The sequence below is a fragment of the Drosophila elegans genome, unplaced genomic scaffold (assembly GCF_018152505.1).
Source record: "Drosophila elegans isolate 14027-0461.03 unplaced genomic scaffold, ASM1815250v1 contig_149, whole genome shotgun sequence".
NCBI classification, from domain to species: Eukaryota; Metazoa; Arthropoda; class Insecta; order Diptera; family Drosophilidae; genus Drosophila; species Drosophila elegans.
This window is the reverse complement of record NW_024545513.1, coordinates 5,956,902-5,971,636: the sequence shown is the minus strand read 5'-3', so window position 1 is coordinate 5,971,636 and position 14,735 is coordinate 5,956,902. Positions and strand designations below refer to the sequence as shown.

General features: G+C 37.0%; 1 protein-coding gene across 4 annotated transcripts; it reads left to right on the top strand.

Annotated features, from left to right (window-relative positions):
• The first annotated feature begins 1,513 nt into the window (after positions 1 to 1,513).
• Positions 1,514 to 14,735, top strand: LOC108149875 (myogenesis-regulating glycosidase). Of its 4 annotated transcripts, none has more exons than XM_017277764.2 (6): positions 1,514 to 1,970; positions 5,834 to 6,024; positions 9,700 to 9,868; positions 9,943 to 10,038; positions 11,352 to 13,197; positions 14,206 to 14,735. In XM_017277764.2, the coding sequence occupies exons 1-6, from the start codon at positions 1,563 to 1,565 to the stop codon at positions 14,340 to 14,342; spliced, it is 2,847 nt and encodes a 948-aa protein (XP_017133253.1). In that variant the 5' UTR covers positions 1,514 to 1,562; the 3' UTR covers positions 14,343 to 14,735. The 4 variants fall into 4 exon arrangements, with proteins under 4 accessions (XP_017133253.1, XP_017133254.1, XP_017133255.1 ...); XM_017277765.2 differs by lacking the exon at positions 14,206 to 14,735 and adding an exon at positions 13,254 to 13,307; XM_017277766.2 differs by lacking the exon at positions 1,514 to 1,970 and adding an exon at positions 5,308 to 5,541.

Here is a 14,735-nt window from a genome sequence, read left to right as displayed (position 1 = left end):
AACTCGAGTAAGTAAATAGTAATAATCTACATTTAATTAATATTTGGTTTTTTCAAGTCACATTGTTTCTACAACAAATTTATATATAATTGATTATCATAATTAAAAAAATATAAATCTATAAACATTTTTTTTGTATGAAAAAGAATTTTTCTTGAAGTAACTAACTAAACCGGAAACGTTCACCTTTTCTATATATTCCAGTTTTTCCTCTTCTTCTCTTTATTAATGCGTTAATCATAAATATAGCTCAATCGTCAAATATTTGCCCACTTCGGGAGAATTTATGGGTGCAATTTGTTAAACAATATTGCGAATTAGTATTATTATTCCGAGCAGAAGGGGATGTTTATCGTGGAAAGGGGACAGGAACAAGGACGGGGGGTGTGAGGGGGTTCTGGGTGGGTGGGTTGGTTTTGTTTACCTTATCAGGTAACACATGTAATTATCAAGAAAAAACCGACCGCTAGCGTTGCTCGATTGAATTGATCGAATCGGCAGACGAACGAACGAGTTTTAGCTCTTGACTTTGTCCGTTGATTAATTTTGCGATTGATTTTTGTTTGTTGTGTACGCTTATTGCTGAAACAAGGTCGATAATTCTACGGGGAGGAGCGGTCGCGAGTGCGAATGAGAGCCACGGCGAGATTACGCCTAATTAGCTAGGCAAACAAATGCGATCAACGAAATGGGCTTATGGCTGAGAAGCGAATTTAATTAACTGAATCAATAAGAGGGCAGTTGCGGAGTTCAAACAGCAGCGACAGGAAAGGTTTCACAAAAGAGAAAAAGCAGTCAAGGGGGGTGTTGGGATGTGGATCAGACATGTCTACGTACCCGGTGCACTGCGATTAAAAACTACGCTTTGAAATTAAGAATTATGGAGTTCTAAAGAATTATCTACTTTTTATTGAAGTGTACTTCCTTTCTAAGCTAAGCATCACAGTTTAATCTTTTTTGAGGGAAGTGCTTTGTACATTATGTATTTAAATATGTTTATATTTTTTAGAATTTAGTAAAAAACTTAAACAACTTCCTTCCTAGTTATAAAAAAGGTCTTTTATAAAGGGACATTTTTTTTTTGAAATTAACAATCAGCTTAAAAGTCTTTAAATTTTTAAGAAAAACTCTATTTACATGTGAATTTTTTTTCACAAATATTAACATTTTAAATTTATTGATTGTCGTTATAATTAGCTTGTTATTTTTTAAACGAAAATCAAAAGTTATAACGTTTGCTTTTGCTAAGAGAATTTTTTTTTGGTTTAAATCATTAGTTGATTTTTTTTTATTACAATATATATATAAATAATAATTGATCAATCTAAAAATAGGATTATTTTGATACCCTTTTTTGGTCGGTGTGCGATTATCGCTGACCGATGATAAGCGCTGATTAAAGGTAAACACAGCGATGGCAATCGAATCCTCTCCCTCTCCTATCCCTCTCATCTCTCTCTATCGCTCTCTTTCGCTCTGCTGGCGATTTTGGGTTCCGGTTGGCGCTCAACCCTTTCATTCGCCAGTGGAACGCGATCGCGTCTGGAACGCAGCCGCTGGAAATGGCTTACTCCTCGCCATCGCAATCGCAATCGCCCTCGCAATCGGGAGCCGCGCAGGCGCTCAATGGCCAGCATCCGGAATTGGCCTTCGCGGACGCGGATACGGATGAGGATGAACGGGAACGGGAACGGGAGTGGGGCGCCCAAGTGCCGGAGGAGAAACCATTCCTGGGTTCAATGGCCAGGAAGCAGTCCCTCAGCGAGCGACGCAATGTGGAGCTCCCGCTGCTGAAAGTAATCAACGAAAAGGACACGGAACCGGAATCGGCCACGCCCTCACCAGAGGCCTTCGCCCCCGGACTGCGGCGGAATTCGATTTCGATGCCATCGGGCATCAATGCCCTGGACCTGGAGGCACTGCGTCTGCGACATCAGATGCAGCCACAGGATGCCCTGCATGAGGAGATTGTGAGTTTTATCAAATGTGCTCTTAAGTATGAAATTGAAATCTCTCCCCGAACCATATAAAAAGTTAACATTTTATATGGATTTTAATTTTTTGTTTTAGAAGCCTTTTTGGTAGCTTAAATACTGGTCCATATAAAAAGTTAATTTGTTTAAAAGTTTAATTTGAAATTTTTGTTTTGGAAGCTATTTTGTATTTTGAAAACTCGAAACCTTTCATATGGAATTATTGGGAAAATGGAATTTTCTCTGAAAAACATAAACTTATAAACATAAAACATATTTTATAAATATGGGAATATATAAATTCATATGTCATACAATTTTATTTGAAAAATGTCTAATTATGTTTTAATTTTAAAGCTGGGAAGTTGTACTCGTATAAAAGTTAACCTTCATACACATTTTTAAAACTGGAAGAGCTTGATATTAAATGTACATATATTGAATTGGATATGTAAACCCTAAAATATTGCCAATAATTCATTTTACAAAATAGACGCATACGTAAACTCATATTGAACATGTACACTTTTAAACTCACATGGAGTACAAGTTGAAAACATATACCCATTTTTTTTTAATTTTTAAACATATTTTATAAAGAAATAAAAGATTTTGCCAGTCACACTATTTGTTTTATATAAAACTTATTTGATTTTAAATATCCACCTTAATTTAATAGGGAATCTTATAGTTCGTTCACTAAAGCGATGCAGCTAAAGTGATCTTGAATTTTTTTGTTGATTTTGTTTTTTAAATTTATAATTGCAGCAAACCAGTTAAGCAGTTGAGCCCCATTCAAAATTAAAATACAATGCGTAATTAAGCGAAGCGTCATCGCCTCTAGTCAGTCGGCGATTCTCGCTGTCGGCGATTCTCGCTGGCTTACAGCCAAATTCCCCAAAATAATATCCAACCGTTAATTGAGCTTTAATTATACGAAGTTGGCAAGCAATCCACATGTGACAAAACACCCGAAATCCAGTTAATAGTCACATGATGGTCCTAAGGTACAAATGGGCACCATTATTTTAGCACTTTAGTTGTACGATATAATAACCCCTTTTCAATAATGGGTATTAATAAATCGTTTTCATTTTTGATAATGTATTTTAAGGGCTTGAAATGTTTTGGTTAACCACAAAGAACAAAACAATTTATTTTATTTTAAAATATATCCCAAGCAATCAAATACATTTTAAAAACTTGCTCACAATCTAAATTATTACCATATTTCCAAAAAGCCCATTAAATATCTATTGAAAATTATAATATATCAAATGAAATCTCCATTAATATATGCATAGAGCTCCAAATACGAATTAATAGCTTCCAAATCGTTTTGAAATTAGCATAAATAAGATTTTATTATCTGAAACAATTTAATTTAGTGCAAAATTAAGACGCGTTCGAAGTTAAAACATGTTTATTGGTCTTTCACAATAAAATACCTATATCTTTGTGGTATAAAAAAATGTTTACACATTGAAAGCAGTGATGCAATTATGTTTTAATTACTGATCTTTCCCACAAATATTTTAATTAGTCCGGCCCCACCCCAACTAGAATATCCAACTTGAGTTTTTAGCGCATCCCATATTTTTGCCGTGGGAGATTATGTCTATTATTTTTGATGAGTTAGCACTCAAACTCATTACTGATGTCAGAAAGAAGAGATGTATGACTTGCGCTAATCATGGAGCTGCAAATAAGCCGTCGGGCGGGCGGAGGGGGCGTGGTCCGGCCAATGCGGCGTATGTGTGATTTACCTAAGCAATCAGTTGTCACCCAAAGTTAAATCACACATACGCAGTGTGGTCTTTGCTGCTGCTGCCTGCAAGTATGCAATGGTTTTTCATCAAAACGCCATTTTCACTCAATTTAATTAGGTTGGTAAATAATGTTCAACAACATGAAAAGATAATACAATTTAATAATAATTGTGTGTTAAAAATACTTCAATTGACTTTCCTGACTTACTATTTGTTTCTTTTATAATAAAAACACCAAAAATTTCATAAATATGCTTTTAAATTATAGAAAACTATTAGTTAGAATTTGCCTAAATATCGATTTGGTTTCAAATAATTGTCAAACTTGATTTTAAGACGTAGAATATAAAATTATAGCATTTAGCTGCGACAATGTTTAATTTTTAATGTTTAACATATTTTTTGCTCACAGTTTTTAAAAAAGATAATACATATTTTTGTTTGATTAAGACTTTTTCATGTGTTGATTAAAGTAAGCCGTCCAAAATCAACTCGAAACGGGTGCTAGCTGGATATAAAGCGATTCAGTTAACGTATCTTTCGACCGGTTACAGAATGGGAGCACACCTGTAAAGAAAGCATCATCAGATGCGATGCGAAAATTTTGAGAAATTCGTGACACTTGAAAAACAGTTACTTGCACTGAAAAATTGATTTGCCTTTTTAGAAATCAATAAAATCAATGATTATTCATTAGTCATTTTCCTATAACGTATTTCGTATTTTGTAATATCTTAGAGATTCAAAAATAACTTTTTAAACTCTTTATACTATAATTTTTTTAATTAGGTTGATTCCTTAACAAAATTACATTTAACACAAATTTTTATTTAAAAATTGATTTGCACCTTTTTTAATTTGCCCTTTTCACAGTGTATCTATTTGCGGCCAGCCGACAATATTAAAGGCTAAATCGAGCGCCACCGCTCGGCGCTAAAAAGCAAAAGCCATACTACATAACCAATCAGGCTAGCCACAATTAATTTACGACTGCCGGGTAATTCTATCAAAATCAAATTCTCTCTCACTCGCGGGTTTTCGCTTGGTTTTTCACTTGGTTTTTTGCCTGGCTTTCGAGTCGAGTCAACTTGGCTAGCGTTATTCTGAGTGTGGGTGTCAATATTTCCACTCAACTCTCCACTCTGACTGCGCTGCCGACTTCGACTGCGACTGCGACAGCGGCAGAGGCGGTAACAGAGGCAGAGCGATTAAAACGCATAAATTGAGGCTTCAAAAACAATATACAGGCAATAGCAATCCGACAATTATCAACGGTTAACAGTACGATCGCGGCATTAATAGCGTTCGGATCGGTGCTCTATATTCTGTTTTTTTCGGCCACACTGAACAAAATAAAGAATTTTCCAGATAATTGTGTTTTTTTATTATAATAAAAAAGTGTGTTAAATGCAAATTTATTCGGACAATATTATTATTAGTGTAACAGATTTAAATAATAATCTTTATAAATTATTTTACAATTTTAATAATTTTTAAGTGTTGTTGTACAATTTTATAATAAAAACTAAGTTTTCAAGCACTTTACTTTTTTTTCTAGTAAATAACTTACTTTTAGAAACGGAATTTTAAAAACATGATAGTTTAGTTTAAAAAAAATAAGTGCAAAAAATACAAACATTGTGTGATATAATTATTGAGTGCCAAAAATGAGCTCACCCAACACCCGCTATATCCTGTCGAGTGTTTCTAGTGAAGATCAGTCTCCCGATAGGGATATAGACATAGACAACGACATTATACTGGATATCAGTGCGGATTTGGATAAGGATAAGGATAAGGCAGGTACTAAGTGTGGCTTGCAGCTAAATATAGTATTCAAATGCTTGATATTATTTGCGGTTATATTGAAGAACCTTGAGGTGGGTTCTCTGCGGTGACGCCTTCGTGCTAATTGCACTCAAGGTAGGCAGGTGCCAAAAGCCCATCCAGTATGCCCCCTTCCAAAACCCCACACTTTTTCAGTTACAATTGCTTGCTGTTTGCTTTGTCTATATAGTGTAACAAAAAAAAAACAAATTAAATAAGAAAACCAAATAGTGACTATTGGCTATATAAATTCCTGTTTTTCAGATAGCCGACGATGGAACTCCGGGCACTCCGGGCACTCCGACTACTCCGGTTACTCCGGGCATTACGGCGCCAACGACATCGGCGAATACGCCGGATACGGATAAGGTTGTCAGCGGTACGGCCATCAATTTCGCCAACGCCAACGATGACAGCGATGACGAGTTCGGGAACGCCAGAAGACCAGTTCACCGGTGAGTAGTTAGCCTACCTATACATACTATATATGTCCTGATTACACAAATTATAAACTAAATTATATACATAAACTAAAGACATAAACTAGAGACATAAATTGTAGACACAAATTATAGGCATACATTTTAGCCAGTTACAATGTATTAATGTGATAAAAATGGAATAGTAAATATATATATCTGACTATTGCATTCAACATTTTCTGTTTAATATTGAAAATAAATTAAATCATTGTATTAATTGCATATAAAATTGCATGATTCAATATTATTATATATTTTAATAATAATTTAATAATTTAAATTGAGTAAAGAGTATTTGTATTTGCTACGTTTTTTGTTTTTACCAGTGTTATTACATTACTCATTAAGGTTTTAAATTCATAGCATTTTTATTCTATATGAACAAATTCATTCACATATATATTAATATATTTGGCATCTATAAATATCCATTTAATAGTTACCTTTTCTTTTTTTTATTAATTTATGGTTTAATATTGAAATATTAATTAATGAAGGATTTTAATTATTTACAAGCTAGGAACTTATAGTTAATTAAAGCGATTTATTTTATTTTGTGTTTTATTTTTTTTTTGTAGGTTCCTAAGTATTTGTAAGAATTACAATAACACTTTATATGATTACAAATTACAAATTGTTCTCTCATCGTTGATATGCCAAACAAAGTGTTCGTGCCAAACAATTTGTGTTAAATAGATAATGAGTCAATCCGTGATAATGATGATTAGCCTAAATGGCCGCTCTTTAGATCCTTGAAGATAAAAGATTGCCGACAGGATACCTCCATTCTTTGCCATTTACCATCCCGAATCGAGATGCTTGAATCATAGCTCACGCTGTCATTCGGCACATTTGCCATTTGATTCATCGGGCAATTAGATTAATTAATTGAAAGTCGCTGCCTTTTGTCTCCGAACGACAGTAATTCAATTGTGGCGTCGTCTTTTGAATGGAACGTGCCTTTCCCTACATTCCCCCCATATTAACGCCCGATTTTTAACCCCCACCCCCCCATACCATTTTATTATATGGGTTACAGCTACTGCCCACTTCCATGTAAATTTCATTACGATTTTCATTCGATTTTTCCCCGCCTCGGCAATTTAAATTGAGTTGTGCTATGAATTCCTATGATTACCCATTTGGTAACTGGCAAGTGTTGGTCGAATAACAGTTATTAATAAAGTGATAAATCCCAAAACAATTACACTGCTATTTGAAAGCAGGCAAAACAATATCTATTTTGAAAGAAAACCGCAATATACATTTCTTTTAGGTCTGGGGTATATTTAGTTTTTTTAACAAGTATTTATAATATTTTTATCTGAAAGCTTTGTTTGCACTTCAAATTAAAGTCATAAATAAACTAAACAAAAATGTAAAATGCTTATTATTATTATTATTTTTAACCAGCAAATTTTCATATTAGACACAAAAATTATTGTTGTTTGGATGCTTTAAATAATATAAATGTAGAATCAGTCGGATGTGTTTAAATCAAAACATTTTCCGTGTGGTTTTATAATGGGCATTCCCTTGAATCATTAAGCATATTTTAAAGATGTAATTTAATTTAAATGAAAATCCCCCTGAAAGAATTGATTTATTGACACTGCATATAATTAATTTACGATTTATTATCTGGTTTCATAGTAATTTGAAGTAGTTAAAACTAGCTGTTTTAAGTGCTTACAATAATTTTGGTCAAGGGATCTTTTATCAGTAATTGCAATATAAGTTTTCAATTGATTACAAATCAGCATGGCAACTTCAACGTTCCACTTCACTTTTTTACATAAAGGTATATTTTTTTGGTACAAATTTTTAATACAATACTAAAAATCATTTGTGATTCATCCTTTTTGTTTTTCCTTAAGATATAGAGTTAATTTCCCCTTCAGTACTACATAAAATCACATATGGATATGGATATAATTATTATTCAACAAAAAATCAGGCGTTTTCAAAGTCTTGTGTCTTTTCTTTTTCCTGAAGATAGAAAGGGCATCAAAGTAATACCCAAAATCACATATGGATCGCCCCAAGATTTCTCCAAAGTACAGTGTCATACAGCTTTTGTCGGCACACACACGCGATGAGGCCAATTTAAGTGCTTAAGCACATTACGGGCGGAGAAGCTGACGGGTCTCCAATCTGTTCGCCGATGATAAGTTAATTTGGAGGAAGCTCCGACGACACGGACTCTACAGATCTGGAGCTCTATCTGAATCTTTATATGTAGCTGTATCTGTATCTGTATCTGTATCTGTTTCTATGGCTGGGCTATGGCGACATAAACGGATCTCGGCTCAGTTGATGACTGTGATTGGGCGTGATAGCATATCCGCATGCCAGTGGGGAGTATCTGAATCTCGAGAGATGCAATTATATGTATAAAACTATAATACCATATATGGTGTATATATATCGGCTATAGGCTTCGGGGAGTGTTTGCGACTTTGAGAGCTGCCAAGCCGCTTATCAACTGCAAATAAATCAGGCCAAGCAAGTATGTATACTTCACATACTATGTATATATAATTATAGAGCACCAATATCAGCTGCCCAGATTTTCGTGTTTCGTGTTGCCGTTTTTTTGGTTGTGCGATTTGTTTACGCGCGATTTGCATACAGACGGAACAGAGCAAAAAGTGTGTGTGTTATGCAAACAAAAATTACTTCGGGGCCCCGAGAAATAGCTTAACGACTGTCTTCCGTCCCCGATAAGGGCGATAAGCTGGCCCCCATTGCGTTGCAAGTTCAGGGTCCATTATCTACGATTCATCTAGTTGCATCTACTCGTTTCTATAATGTTTCCACAGGTTAATCTTAATACGATTTCGACATGTTGCAACTTCAGCACAAAAAAAAGGAAATAATTTCATCTTTGCAAATTCGTAAGGAAGGTGAATAGGTGAATCTAAATATTGTAAAAAGTTTAATTTTTTGATTTTTTATAAGCTTTAATTAGAATCATTATAAAGTAAATAAATGTCAACTTGTTACAATCTCAAAATATCTAGCTAAATAAGTATTTTGCTAAAATATATCTGATATTTTGATATCCATAAAATACTAGTATTTTTATTTTTGTTTTAATTCATATTGATATTTTTGCCATGTGCAATGCATCATCCGACATAGGAATATATACGACAGCTTTACTTATCGGGCTACTAAATAAATCAATGTCTTATCACTGCTACACTTGTACTTTATGTAGGTATATATAGGAGTATGTCAAAGAGACAACAAGCGTAGGTCTTCTTCAGTTTTTTATGATTTCAGTACAACAAAATGTATAAACACTCTATGTCAATTTACAATTACATATATATCTTGTTTATTTAAAAGAGCAATTATTAGGTACAACATTGTTAAGGTACATAAATCAAACCTTAAATTTTAGTGTAAAATTTTCTTAAAAGCAAAAAAAAATTTTATGAAGTAGACTATTTAATATTTAGAGAATATTTCAAAAACCTAATGAAAATAATTTTAGAAATATTAAAGTAGTTAAGATTTAATTGAATATAACTTATTTATAATCTTGTATTGCTAAAAGTTATAGCTTATTTTAAAAGTACAATATAGTAACATGATTAAATTGTCTTTATTTACTTATGTAAAACTACTATATTATTGCAGCGATCGTTTCCGCAGTCGGAGACGTGCCTCGATTGCCCCCCTGCCCGCGTTGCGGTTAAACAGCAAGGAGATGTTGGCCAGTGACTTCGATAGCCACAGTGTGGCCTCCAACCAGGCCTCCATCACCAGCGTCAATTCGTTGGCCAGTTTGCTTCGCGAGAAGATGCAGGTGAGTGTGGCCGTTTGATAGTCAAAAGTTCAAAGGTCAATTTGTAATAACAACTACCATGTTTATCTACCAAGGCCTTCCCACAGCTGATAAGAAAAAAGAAGCGGGAGACAAAGGACTACAAAATCAAGATATTCGTCATCATAATGTTTTTCATGATCATATTTCTGGTAAGCAGGTTAAAAATCAGTTCCAGCTATTTGTTCACTCAATCATCATTCACCCAGTGAATTCAGATCACTAGCATAATGAGTGATTAGCACCAGTCGGAGATCATAAACATAAGAGTGTTTTTCAATAGTAAACTTTATATTAGTTTCAAGAGACGGAAACCAATGGAAGAACTTCTAGTACAAATAAGACGACGACTTAATATTTTCGTGGCTGATTTAAGCTTGTCACAGCATACTGAAGGCATTGAACTGGCTTTGCAAGATACAAGTTTTTTTTTCATTTAGATAGTAATTTCAACTCATGTCCAAATGGGTTTTATGGGCTCTCAAAAATGTAATTTGATGATTTAAGCTCCCTTTTATACAGTTTATCACATCGCTTTTAATTTTGTTTGACACTTTGACAAGGCTTTTACCCAAAATCACATGGCATAAACGAACTTTATGTTCAGATATAGTTATCTATTGGGAAATTCCTTTAAAGTTCATTCATAGTTTATTTTTGCGGGGATCCTGGTAAGAAATAAATAAAATTAAAAATAATTCTGTTTTTCTTTGTTAAGACATTAGCGTATTATACATCAGAAAGTAATCGTTTACAACTTGTAACCAACAAATCTATCTAAGTTATATTATTGGAATAAATACATAACAAAATAATTATTTTTTAATCACTGGGCTGAATGCGATATCTAAGATATAAGATTAAACAGCCACAATAGAATTTTTCTTATTTTATATATTTTCTTTAGTGGTATTAAGCAAATTCTAAAACGAAAATAAATTATATATAATATTACAGTACTTAAATACCTCACTCAGTTTTTTCATAAGGTATATTAATATTAAGAAATGGCTAAGAGAATTTTTTATAATTAGGTAAGGTAAAAAGTACCATATAATATAACGTAGGTGTAAGTATATAGATACTTCCCAATAAATCTTGGGTGATAAAGCATCTTCACTCAAATATATGAACCTCCCAGAAACCACTTTAGTACCTTAACACCTCAGCTTTTTAATGAGCTATATAAATAGTTAAGGTTTTAGTTAATTGTACTCCATACGTATTATATATTACATGAGTTTTTAAATATTGGGTATAGCAAATTTCTCAATAAGATGCCTATTAAATTAAATGAAATTATCAAAATAAAACTTATGTGGCTTAAAAATAGGGCCTTAGTCTACAGGTGTAAGTAGGTGTAAGTATCTATAGACTGGAAAGTGTTGGGTTGTTTAGCAGCTAATTCATTTAAATATGTTCTTTTTATAGATATCACTGGCTTATTTAAAACCCCCTCTTGCAGATTGGCTACGCCTATGTGGCCTACCACCAGCAGGTGCTGACGAAGAGCTACTTCCAGAAGATCAAGTTCAACTCGCACGACCGCATCTTCCGCATCCTGAGCCACGAGGACAAGGAGGTGATCTCGGGTCAGCTGGGCACCACGCTGGGCTTCGACACGGCACCGTTCCACTGCCTGGAGGACCATCGGCGCCGTGATGGCAGCGTGTGCATCGAGTGGAACGGGATAGCCCGGCTGCATCTTAATTTCGAGGACAAGGGCGTCTTCAGGTGCTACACGCTGCAGTGGCAGGCCCTGACGCCGGGCCTGCTGCCCACCGATTGCTACGAACTGAAGCGCGACAATGGCCTGTGGTTCGGCGGCGGGGTCACCAAGGGTCAGGAATGGTCCCTCAGCTATGCGAACTTCGACTTTGCGCCGTACGCCTCGGGCGACAGCAAGATCCATCAGTTTGGCAACGGGGTGAAGCGGTACTTCATCAACTCGATTGGCGTGGCCATGCAGGTCAGTGAGCGGACGCCACTGCAGCTGGGTGTCAACCGGACGGAGAATCGCTTCTGCCTGCGGGCGGCCAACGATGAGTTCACCTTCGTGAACCATTTGACCCCGCTGCCGCAGTTGGACTACCGCATTTGCACCACCGAGGACATGCGCAGCCTGCACATGCTGATGACCCAGCAGAGCCTGTGGGATGGCCTCAAGGAGCAGGAGTTCAAGGTGCTGCACTCGCTGCTGGAGGAGCCCGTGTGGCGGATACCCCATGCCGAGACACCCGAATCGCTCAACGAAACGGCCATCTGTGACTACTCGGAGAGTGCCATTGCCATGGGTCTGGGCCACATACTGATCAATGAGTTCTGGCAGGAGAATATCGGTGACTTTACGGTGGACAAGGCCCGGTTTCCCACCCTCAAGGACACCATCGATGTGCTGCGCCGGCGGGGCTTCAAAGTGGTCCTCACCATCCAGCCCTTCATCAGCACGGACAGTGCCAACTTCAAGGATGCTGTGCGGCGCAAGCTCTTGATCTACGAAAGGCACTCGGAGCGCAGCATTCCCGCCTTGACCAGGTACAAGAGCAGCTCCAGTGCGGGTGTCCTGGACATCACGAACAATGCCTCGGTGCCCTGGCTGCTGGAGAAGCTGCAGCGCCTCAAGGAGGAGTACGGGGTGCAGAGTTTCTACCTAGACTTGGGCACGGGCTACAATCTACCGCACTACTACCAGTGCCGGGAGACTTTGGACAATCCGGATACCTATGCCAGGTTGTTCACGGCCAGCTTGGAGGGTGCCGGCTTGATGGCCGTGTCCACGGCCAGCGTGGTGCCCAAGCCGCCCACTTTCCTCAGCACTCCGCCGGCGAATGCCACGTGGGAGGGTTTGCGCGAAACGCTGGGAGCTGTGCTCAACTATGGCGTCATTGGCTATCCCTTTGTGCTGCCCGGCGTGATTGGCGGCGACTATCTGCTGCAGCGGCCACTCTCCAAAATGGTCTCCTTCTATGCGATGGCCCAGCCACCGCTGCCCGATCCGGAGCTCTTCATTCGCTGGCTCCAGCTGGCCACCTTCATGCCGGCCATGCAGTTCAGCCACCTGCCGTCCGAGTACCGCAGCGACCTGGTCACCCGCGTGGCCCAGGAGCTGAAGGAGGTGCGCCAGACGGTTGTGATCGCCCTGCTCAAGAAGTACCTCAGTCCCTCCATGAACGAGGGCCTGCCGCTGGTCCGGCCGCTCTGGATGATGGACCCCCACGACCCCGCCTGCCTCATCGTCAGCGACGAGTTCTCCGTCGGCGAGGAGCTCATCGTGGCGCCCATCCTCCATGCTGGACGCGAGGAGCGAGAGGGTGAGTCTGAGTCACTATTTTCAACCAGGAACCGTACTCCATAACTTTTCTTACAGACATCCGATTTTGAAATGGTTTATTTGTAACAGATTATAGTCTAAAAATCTGCATTCAAAAGTTGTTTTGTAATTTCAGGTCGATTTTTTGTCATTTTAATGATGTTACCCCTTTCGAAATTTTCGAAAAATGGCTTTGCTGAAAAGTGACCAAAAACCTGCAGTTTTAATTTCATAACTTTTCTTACAGACATCCGATTTTGAAATGGTTTATTTGTAAGAGTTTATAGTTTAATTCTCTAAAAATCTGCATTCAAAAGTTGTTTTGTAATTTCAGGTCGATTTTTTGTCATTTTAATGATGTTACCCTTTTCAAAATTTTCGAAAAATGGCTTTGCTGAAAAGTGACCAAAAACCTGCAGTTTTAATTTCATTACTTTTCTTTTAGGCATCCGATTTTGAAATGGTTTATTTGTAACAGATTATAGTTAAATTCTCTAAAAATCTGCATTCAAAAGTAATTTTGTTATTTCTGGTCGATTTTTTGTCATTTTAATGATGTTACCCCTTTCAAAATTTTCGAAAAATGGCTTTGCTGAAAAGTGACCAAAAACCTGCAGTTTTAATTTCATAACTTTTTTTACAGACATCCGATTTTGAAATGGTTTATTTGTAAGAGTTTATAGTTTAATTCTCTAAAAATCTGCATTCAAAAGTTGTTTTGTAATTTCAGGTCGATTTTTTGTCATTTTAATGATGTTACCCCTTTCAAAATTTTCGAAAAATGGCTTTGCTGAAAAGTGACCAATAACCTGCAGTTTTAAATCCATAACTTTTCTTACAGACATCCGATTTTGAGATGGTTTATTTGTAAAATATTTTGGTTAATTTTCAATCAATTTGCACTGAAATCTAGCTTATGGGACAGACCAGACAATATGTGCCAATCCAATAAAACACTATTAGACTTGGTTAATTGTGTATTAAACATTGTTTCGTCTTCCGTTTTTAGTTTATCTGCCGCAGGGCGTTTGGAAGGACGGCATCGATGGATCGCTGCGAAAGGGAAGTCGCTGGATGCACGGGTACCGGGTGCCCAAGGACAAGATCGCCTACTTTCGCAAGATGCCGGACAACACTCGGTTCTAGGAGTGCTCGATGCACTCCACCTGGTTCACCTGGTCCACCTGGTCCACCTGATCCTCATCAACCACCAGTCATCCATTCTCCCACCCATGTGATATGATCAAAAGAGAGCCGGCAGTTCCGCATACATCTATCTGTATCTGTATTGAGTAACCTAAATACTAAATACTAAATATTAAACACTAAACTTTTAAACACTATATATATATCGATAAGCCCGCGATCGTAATACATAAGATGCCTTATCGCTAGCTGCTTAAGCACTATTATTATATCCTTAGCGTATGTAATTTCCACTTTTTTTTTGTTTGTTTGTTTGTTTGTGCGTATGATTAGTTATGTTAAGTACATCTGGGATGATCGCTTACTCGCTGAATAAATATGTGTATGTTCCAA

Coding starts and splice junctions, on each gene's coding strand:
- LOC108149875 (XM_017277764.2), top strand. CDS start 1,563: ATGGCTTACTCCTCGCCATCGCAATCGCAATCGCCCTCGCAATCGGGA. Junction 6,025..9,699: donor GCCAGAAGACCAGTTCACCG/GTGAGTAGTTAG, acceptor ATATTATTGCAG/CGATCGTTTCCGCAGTCGGA. Junction 9,869..9,942: donor TGCTTCGCGAGAAGATGCAG/GTGAGTGTGGCC, acceptor TTATCTACCAAG/GCCTTCCCACAGCTGATAAG.